Source organism: Austrofundulus limnaeus, unplaced genomic scaffold (assembly GCF_001266775.1).
Source record: "Austrofundulus limnaeus strain Quisiro unplaced genomic scaffold, Austrofundulus_limnaeus-1.0 Scaffold210, whole genome shotgun sequence".
NCBI lineage: Eukaryota > Metazoa > Chordata > Actinopteri > Cyprinodontiformes > Rivulidae > Austrofundulus > Austrofundulus limnaeus.
Window position 1 is genome coordinate 539,614 of NW_013952612.1, and position 9,957 is coordinate 549,570.

General features: G+C 41.4%; 1 protein-coding gene across 2 annotated transcripts in view; it reads left to right on the plus strand.

Annotated features, from left to right (window-relative positions):
* The window catches only part of rbl1 (retinoblastoma-like 1 (p107)), a gene marked incomplete in the record, with an annotated part of 13,399 nt that extends 4,348 nt beyond the window's left edge, over positions 1-9,051 (plus strand). The window contains 14 exon segments of one of the 2 annotated variants that reach the window (XM_014019137.1): positions 703-877; positions 944-1,110; positions 1,241-1,353; positions 1,423-1,526; positions 2,549-2,686; positions 2,824-3,124; positions 3,210-3,431; positions 4,521-4,708; positions 4,795-4,971; positions 7,061-7,132; positions 7,205-7,292; positions 7,378-7,526; positions 7,601-7,765; positions 7,853-9,051. In XM_014019137.1, coding sequence (XP_013874591.1) covers positions 703-877; positions 944-1,110; positions 1,241-1,353; positions 1,423-1,526; positions 2,549-2,686; positions 2,824-3,124; positions 3,210-3,431; positions 4,521-4,708; positions 4,795-4,971; positions 7,061-7,132; positions 7,205-7,292; positions 7,378-7,526; positions 7,601-7,765; positions 7,853-8,047 — 2,254 coding nt within the window. 2 annotated transcript variants of the gene reach the window in all.
* Between the last annotated feature and the right edge of the window lie 906 nt (positions 9,052-9,957).

The following is a 9,957-nucleotide window of genomic DNA, read 5'->3' on the forward strand; positions in this document are numbered from 1 at the left end:
GAGAATTATGATTAACAGCAGAAATATTACTAATATTTATTAAATGTGAAAAAGCTTTTTAAAATAATGAAAATAACATAACATGAAAAAGTCTTCGATTTAATTTGTATTAGTTGAATTTTATGTATCTCTCACTAAAAACTAAGCTGTGTAGTCATAAAACCATTTTCAGAACCTGGAACATGACTGTGATGAAGTTGATTATATGTAAAAGCAGCCTGCCGTACAGTGAGCTTCCTCATGCTGCTGGAGTGATCTGCTGCAGAGCAGAACCCGACTGCAAGATGGACTTTACTACTTAGACTTAAGAGCAAGCAACCATCCACATTTAATTTCCACAGTTAACAAAAAATAAAGTTTCTGACTCCGGTTTGAAAAACAAAAAAAAAAAAAACATTTTTGATTCATGGAGGGGACAATTTGAAGGTCTAAGTCCCCATGAGGATTTTCGACCAAATTAGTCACACCCTATCGCCCTGTAAACATTACTAAAACTGAAAATGGTACCTACTGAATTTATTCATGTATAATACGATCATCATTTTTTGAGCTTTAAAAGCATTAAAAATCTAATTATCAATAACCGGTGTATAGTACCACCCCCTTACTTTATGGATGATTTTTAGTGTTAAATTTCTATATTATGAATAAATACAGTAACTAAAAGTACACATGCTGACAGTATTCCTGTGTTGTGTGCAGTAAGGCCCTGAACAAGGAGTACGAGGAGTACGTGCTGACGGTGGGGGACTTCGATGAGCGGGTGTTTCTGGGAGCCGACGCCGACGAGGAAATCGGCACTCCGAGGAAGGCGGTTCAGGAACGGGCCGCGGGCCAAACGCTCGCTCAGAACCAGCTGCAGCAACACGTGGAGAAGGTACGAAACGGTCCGAGGCGCCCCGCCAGCGACCGTCCAGAAACTCAAGCCACTCTGTGTGTGCAGTCCGGCTCCCTGGCTCCGCCCACCCCGCTGACCGGACGGGTCTACCTGAAGGAGAAGGACCTGCTCTTCACGCCCGTGTCCTCGGCCACGCAGAGCGTCAGCCGGCTGCAGAGCATGGTGTCCGGTTTGAAGACGGCGCCCAGCGAACACCTGCTGCACATCTTCAAGTTAGTCGTCCTGTTTGACCCTGAACGCTCTTAGAAATAAAAACTGAACCAGTCAGGGACTGGTTTTATGGTTGTAGCTGGATTTTTCTCTTAGTTTTTTGAATTTTAGATTTCTTGTTTTGTGTTCCAGGTCTTGTTCCAGTGATCCCACAGAGCCCATACTGGCTCGAGTGAAGACTCTGGGGCGAGCCTTTAAAGATCATTACACCAACGACTCCGAGGACACGCCGGGCTCTCACATAGGTAGAGGAGAAATAATTAGTATTGGGCGATGAGGATAACTGGTGCGATTGATCCCATCTGTTCTTTCAGATTTCGCAGAGAACCGTTTAAAACTGGCAGAAATCCTGTATTACAAGGTTCTGGAGAACATCCTGGTTCAGGAGACCAAACGGCTGCAGGGCAGAGACATGAGTGTAAGCAGAGGTGGTTTGTGGGTTCATTTTTTTTTAACAGTTCTTTGTTTTTTCTTTTTTTTTTTTATTCCAGAAACAGAAAAAAARGTTTTTGTGTAAACCCTGGAGGCTGACAAGTTAAAGAAATGTCAAACTAGTTAGCTAACCTTTATTTATCACGGCTGCCTGGTTAGCTAGTTATAAAATTTAGTTTTAGTTTATTCAATTTATTTCGTTCATAAAAACAAAACAGTCCATATACATTAAAATAAAAAATAAAGAAAATCATTCCGTGAAAGTAAAACGTGTTTATTCATCCTGTTATCAGACTATTTAAGGTGGAGACAGATAAGAAGTTTTTTTTAATAAATTAGCTAAACTAGCTATATTAATAAAAATACAGTTTTCAGTTGGTTATAGAAAAGAAAAAGTATTTAAGCTAGTGTTTATTTATGTCTTTATTTGTTTATTTACAGACAGTACCTATTAATGAAAGTCCTCAGCTCCACCTTAAATGCGATGAGAACGACAGCGTTAACTTCCTGTTTGACAAAAAAAGGACATTTTCCAGTATTTGGAGTATAAAATAAAAAAGAATAACCATCTAATATTATATTGGATCACAGTATTTGTTTTTGAAATAAAAATCAAATGACCAGGGACCACTTTGCAATGTTTATGTAGCGTTTTGCTATGTTGAAATTTTAGCTAGCTTTTTGTTTCTTTAGCTTAAATGTTGTGTTTTGCTACCAACAACTCAGTTTCTGCTTCTTAAGCTAACTTCAGCAGTCATTCAGCTTTCAGATTTTATTTGAATTTTTTCAGAAAATTATCTATTTCTAGGTTGAATAGTTTGAAATATGTTTCCTGATTAGAAAAAACTTCAAAATTTTGTGATAATTTAGAAAATAAGAGTTTTTTATAAGTCTGCATGGAGAAGTAGATATTGTCTGTGTAAAGAGCCTTGTTTTGTGTTTTTTCTGTTGGTTTTAATGTAAAACCTGTTTTGTATTAATAAACAACCTGTGCTTGTTTGTGGTCAGGTTCTGTTGGAGCAGGACATCTTCCACTGCTCCCTGATGGCCTGCTGTTTGGAGGTGGTCTTGTTCTCGTACAGCTCTCAGAGGACCTTCCCCTGGATCATCAGCATCTTCAAACTGGCTCCGTTTTACTTCTTTAAGGTGGCAAAATCCTCAAGTGACACATTCCSCTTCAGGTTTTCTGCTGCAGACTAACGCTGCTCGTATCAGCTGCTTTAGGAAATGTGGGACAGAGAAGGCTTAGAGTCTAAAAGTGACAGTTTCGTGTTTTTACCCAGGTGATCGAGGTGTTTATTCGTGCTGAGGAAGGTCTGTCCAGAGACATGGTGAAGCACCTGAACTCCATCGAGGAGCAGGTCCTYGAGAACCGGGCCTGGACCATGGGCTCCGCTCTGTGGAGTGCCCTGGAGGCTGCTGGGAACAAAGTCCCCACAGTGGAGGAGGTTAACTTCTCCTCCTGTCTGGACTCTGGTTCTGGTTCTACAAACGGCCCGTCTCACCTGCCTCTAGTGGCTCACTCCCCAATCATCCACCCTCGAATCAGGGAGTTCAGATCAGGCCTGGGAAGCGCACGTAAAGGTGTGCATTGTCCCGTTTCTGCTCACCTTTCTGCTGTGTGAGATCAGCCTCAGAACTTTGTCTCCTCTCCCCCACGCCCCTGCAGAAGTGCCCCCCTCTCCACTGTCGGTCCACGACAGGTACAGCTCTCCGGCAGCCGGCAGCGCCAAACGACGGCTTTTTGGTGACGACCCTCCGGCGCCCTCTGCACACCTGAACACCATCGTGTCGTCTCCGGCCAAGAGGCTGACGTTCGGTCCGAGCAGCGGCACGCCGAAGACCCTGGGCCCCGGAACACAGACCACCATCCTGAGTATCCCCCTGCAGGGTAAACGTTTTACACATGAAAGAGTTAAATATCTGCTCTGACAGTCAACTTTTATTTTGAAATTTATTTAAAGAGATCCCTGATTAGTTGTAACATTAGACTTTAGTTGAGAAACATATATTTAACTGTAAAATAAAGACTAAAAATACTGTAGGCTGTTTAATTTTTATCATTTTTAAACTAAAATTTTAAAAATATATTACACGGGCAGGGCCGTTTTATTTACACGCAAAGCATTCTGGGTAAATGTTGACGTGGATAGGTCCTCGGTGTGAGTGAGCTATATCCACCCCGAAGGTTAATCTTGGACAATATCTGATYATTGTCTCTTTTAAATGAAACCAGAGAGCGTTGACAGAGAGGAGAAGGRAGAAATGACTCAGCCTGTAACTGAAAATATGGATGGAGGACAACAGAGCTGCTTCATGGAAGAAGAACCTCAGCTTAGCCTGTTAGCTTTAACATTAGTCCCGATGCTATCAGTATTAGCTCAGCGCTACACATTCTCCTCTTGTCACTGAGGTCCTCCATCCACATGACAGAGAGGGGAACGCAAAAATGACTCAGCCTGCAACTGAAAATATGGATGGAGMACCTCAGTTTAGCTTGTTTGTCYCGCTAGCGCCGAGCTAATACATATAAGGCAATATAGCGTCGGCGCTAGCACGAAGGCTAACAGGCTAAGCTGAGGTTCTTCTTCCATGAAGCAGCTCTGTTGTCCTCCATCCATATTTTCAGTTKCAGGCTGAGTCATTTCTACCTTCTCCTCTCTGTCAACGCTCTCTGGTTTCATTTAAAAGAGTCGATCATCAGATATTGTCCAAGATTAACCTTCAGGGTGGATATAGCTCGCTAGCAGCCTCYCACCGAGGACCTATCCACATCTTCATTTACCCAGAATGTTTTGTGTGTAAATAAATTGGCTCCATCTGTGTTAAAATATATTTTAAAAAATTTGTATTTTTACAGTCTTTATCTTACAGTTAAAATAAGTGTTTATCAAGTAAAGTCTAATGTTACAAATGATCATGGATCCCTTTAAAAGATGATTTGTTATTGGTTCTTATGTGTTTGTGTGAATATCTGCAGGCGTGGGTAACGAGCGCACGATTACGCTGATCCCGGTGAAGCCGTGTGACTCCTCTGGCGTCATCACGACTCAGTTCCTGCTGACCACCTCTCCGAGTCGTCCCGCCATCGTCGCCYCGACCTCCGAACCCCAAACAGGAAGCGGTCGACCGCGACGCACCGGATCCCTCGCTCTTTTCTTCAGGAAGGTGAGGAAACGTGATGGCGGCTCGCCCCCTCCTGTCTGAGGCGCTGGAGCGTCCGCAGATGGTGATGTTTGTCGTGGTCCCTGCAGGTGTACCACCTGGCCAGCGTCCGTCTGAGGGACCTGTGCTTGAAGCTGGACATCTCCTCGGAGCTGCGAGGGAAAATCTGGACGTGTTTCGAGCACGCGCTCGTGCACTGCCCCGACCTGATGAAGGACCGGCATCTGGACCAGCTGCTGCTATGCAGCATTTACATCATATCCAAAGTAAGGAAACCAGGAGGAGCTTCATCATTAATTAAGAATTAATTACAGCTGACAGCTGTTTGGGGGMGCTGGCATTTTAACAGCCTGTTTTAATTAAGCAAGATATTGTCCTTGGAGGGAAACGTGGCTGTTTCTGTACAAAAACACTATCAGCATGTTAGAAGGAAGATCAAAAATAGCTCATCGTTTTTGTTTTTACTCGTGTTAAAGTAAGTAAAAAATGCGGGTTCAAACCTCAACCTCAATAAAAAYTGCTTACCTAATCAAACCTGATTTCTCTTTGATTAAAACTACAAACCGCATAACCAGTGGTGGGCAGTGCTAATCCAAAATTTAGTTGCGCAATTTCTAAAGCGCTAGTTGAATTATTTAGGTCCGCAAGTTCAAAAGCYCATATAATCAATAAAACTTAGCAGAAGCTAAACATAAAGGGCAAYTTTATCTCCGTTTACCAGAAAACATCCCAGTATAACCATGAAACATGTCAGCACTTTACTGCCAACTAGTGGAAAGTAAGGTTAGGCACAATCGTATCGTGTGCAATTAATTGTCAGAAAAACATTACCGGTAATCGATTATTTTTGGCACTTGACGATTAATACYATTAACGTCACCAGCTCGGTGCRCCTCTCKGCTTCAAATATGACGAACATTAAAAAAAAGGTTCTGTAATTTATTTATCTATCAACACAATMTAAAATTTGATGTATAGCCTGAAGTCTGTAATTTTGACACAATTTGGAACAGATTTTTACGAAGYGCAAATCTTTCCCACTAAATTGGTCATGCGACCAGGACATAAGGGTGTCCAGGGACTCCAGGGGATTAATCGTCTAATTAATCGTTATCGGCTAAARACCACAATTAATCGTGATTAATTTTTATGCCAATATTGCCCYACCCTAGTGGAAAGATCATTTTCCTCTCACAGATTGGCASATGCAGTAGCGGTTTGGGGAGGTGATTTGTCGAAACACACTTTTGAGTCATGGTTTAATAAAATAGTTGTGGATTGCTAGTTCTGCTGCTWCTTGGTCATTTTCTTATGTTTATGGTAGGGTTTCGGTAAGAAAGCATGCAGACATATTAGTGATTTTAAATGGTTGTAAAGCTGAAGCGATGCATTCTGGGTAGGCTACAGGACGAAGAACAGGAACTCTTTGTTCATTTCAAAATAAGAGTGTGAATTTAAACTGTTCCTTGTTTCTTTATTTATTGTTATTAATTATTTAATATTTATTGCTGCGGTGTCCCTCCAACAGGAGGTACAAACTACACAGCTGAGCCTGGTTCTGCAGATCAAGGGTCGCTGTTTTCACACAGTGGAGGTTCTTTGTGTTAACAAGAAACTGCTTTCTCCTCCCGTGTTCAAGAAAAGGATGATGAAGCTTTAATGAATTGTATGGCTACATAACGTAGTGGATATAAACGGCTCTCTCTTTACTTTTGACATATTTGACTATAGAATTAGGAAAATTATTTGTGATTAGCGCTACTCATTTCTAAATTTAGAAAGCACAAATCCGCACATAATTTGAAGAAATTAGTTAAACCCCTAAAGTGCAAAGGAGAAATTGAGGTCAGCAGTTAGCGCATTTGAGCTTTAGGGGACTAGTGCCCATCATTGCGCATAACGGTAGCATATATGACCCCCCGTACCAGAACTCACCAGAACAGATTTATTGTTTTGGGTGGGGGTCGGGGGGTGTGTGAGGGCTCATTGGTGCGCTGGATGGATAGCTCTTCATCAAATCTAAACAACAACAAAAAAWKTSWMYCMCRRSTGTMMWYWAMWGTMTMWGTTATWAGCACTTTTGTATGTRCAGACACCCCCTTTTCAGATGGAGCCCTCTCCTCAAATATGGGGTCTATCATGAAACCATAGGCTGGAGCAGTGTAGGTCAGACTCTTCTACAGTCCTGCCAAATTTCATGTTGATCGGTGCGGCCGTTTCCGTGCTACGGTTGACCAAAAATCACTGAAAAAAATAAACATTACGAAAACAATATAGGGGTCATAAAAACCGTTGAGTTTAACTCCAGTTCCTTTAAGAACATCGACTCTAACTGTTATATTTATTTAAWTTTAGATCACCAAAGAGACTCACACTTTCCAGGACATCATGAAGTGTTACCGCAGCCAACCACAGGCCAGCAGCCACGTGAGAAACACCTTCATGCACATTTCAGATATTTGAAAAGCACATGGAGGCTCACCGTGTTTGTGTCCTCAGGTGTACCGCAGTGTCTTACTGCGGCGCACCGTCAGGGAGCCTCCGGCCGATGAAAACATGGAGGTGGATTCTGTGTCGGGAGGAGAGTGTAAGATCAGATGACGTAGATCAGGTTTCGCCCGAGTGTTTTTTGTTTTTTTTTTACTTAATGTTTGACGTCTTTGTTCCCACAGCTGCAGAGAAAACCAGTCAGCTCATACGTGACATCAAATCCAACCAATCAGGAGAGGAGGAACGAGGCGACCTCATCCAGTTTTACAACACCGTGTTCGTCCTGAAGATGAAGAGCTTCGCGCTGAGATACGCCACCAATGATAACCGGGTATGAAAATTCTCCAGGGCTGTGTGTTTTTGTTTGTTTTGTTTTTTTTAATGATGCGACTGTGGATCCTCCAGGCGGACGCTCCTCCTCTGTCCCCGTTCCCGTCAGTCCGAGCTCAGCCTCTGTCTCCTCGTCGAGTCAGCCAGAGGCACTCGCTGTACGTCTCCCCGCACAAGAACTCCGCCGGCTGCCTCACGCCAAACTCCTACACCTACAGGATCAACAGCAGCCCGTCCAAGGCAAGAACTCTMTCAGCGTTTGCCAAAATGTCCCTGAGAGTTCGACAGGAAAAAAAAAACWGTAAAAATGAAACTATTCCTTCACAGGAGCTGTCAGACATCAACCGGATGATCCGGCAGGGATGTGTGAGCAGGAAACGGGCCTTCACCATGGAGGGGGACGTGATGATGTCACCGGTCTGCGACTCGCCGAGCAAGAGGGCGTGTCCGGAGAACGGCAGCAGTCCGGACGTGCTGCTGAAGCGTCTGCAGGACGTGGTGTCGGAGCGGCAGAGCCACTGACGACACGAGGCCGAAACTTGTGTCATTTTATACGTTTTGTTTTACACCAAAAAAACAAAAATCATTTTAATTCCACTTTTGTTGCCTCAACATCGAAGATCTGATCARAAAACTGCAAACAGAACTAAACTTTAATTTATCTTAACTCCTTCTAAAGGGATTAATCTATTTTTTTTGGTTCTCTTTTGAGAAATTGTTCAGTTTTAAAAAGAAATAAAAGCTGTACTTACAGGATACGCTCCAGTATCTATCCAGTTAGTACTGTTCATGTACCAGGTTAGTAGCAAAAATGTGCCCGGTAAGTACTTACTGGGTACATAGCTTGTACTAACTTYATCATTTCTTAGTGTTTAACAGGTACAAACATGGTACTCAGTACTAATTATGTACCCAACAGGTTCCTGATATATCCCAGATATGTACCGGGTACCTCGTTCAGATTATTTTAAAGTTTATGGTGACTTTCATTGTAAAATCCAAATGTTTGCTGCCATGACGGCATGTATTTTTACATTCTTTCAATCTTTTTTTTTTGTCTTTTATTGATAAARGTCAGTATTAAGGAAAGTTTAACTCTGGGTGATGGAAAAGAAATTTAAATATTGTATTTAATTTCTTTTAACGTGATGCTTCCTGTTCTGAAGTTRTGTTTTTGTCCTCCCTGTTGATAAATAGTTACATTTTACATGTTTTACAGTTTGTCTTGTATTTTAATGAACGCTGTGTAACACTGTTAATAACAGGCTTAKTGCTAACGATGTGTTGTTGTAAGTGTGTGTAGTATCTACGCATCATGTTTAGATTAAACTGAACATTTTATYTAATCTGTTCAGATTGACAGGATCACTGTGCTAACGTTGGGAACTAATCTTTATCGTTTTTAACATTTAATGGAAAAAAAACTTTCGTGAAACTGAAATTTAACCAAGATGCAATAATGGGTGTTATTAATTTTTATACAAATTGTTCTGTTTTGTAAAATAAATTGTACTTCCTATGATTTATTCTGTGTTCTGTTTTGCTTAGCAGTTTTGAGACATAAAACAAGGTTAAACTGTATTTAACTGAATTATATCCATTGTTCTGCAGGATGTATTTATATATTGCTGTTTTGGTTGACTGAGTTGCTGTTATTTTTCATCTTCAGGAAAACCTACAAAACATTAAAATTACAGCTCATATTTCAAAATAATCCATTCACTGCTTTTATAGAAAACTGAACACAAACTATAATTAGACAAAGTTTTTGGGCCACGTCTGCAAGGAGCTGCCTGTGAGTCATCCTCTCAGAGTGTTTTATTTTTAATTTTTATTTCTCCGTGATGAATGAGACTCACTTCACCTGACCTTACATCTGCTAGAGGTGAGTGGTGAAGAACCCACAAACGCACTGCCATGACACGATTATTCTGCTCACAATGGCTTCCCGCTAACAGATGTTGTTTTCTCCTCTGAGATGAGAGARGGAGCAACGAGTTCAGTGTTTGTTGAGAAAATCTGTGATTATTTCTCAGCAGAGGCCCGACGAAGCAAAATGAGGGATRGCTCAAGCTGTGCTGCTTTTTCTTTCAAACAATTAAGCTGCACCTTTAGAGTTTGTTTTTAAATTCAGCATATTAAAATACATAAAACAGGGTTTAAATCATCGTAGAATCACTCAAAACTGTTCGAACCCTTTTTAAAGTGCCTGTGACATGCCTATCCTTCAAATATAAAGAAAACATCTTTATACTTAAGAAAATTGGTATAGTACACATGGAGGCCTATTTTCTTTTGAATTTGGCTCAGCCAAAGTGAAACAGGAAGTGACATCAAAGGGGAACTCATTTATAAAATAAACTCTCTGGTTTTTGTTTATTAAAACAACATTATTTGAACTTGAACTCTTCTTTGTCTTTGCTAGAGACTCA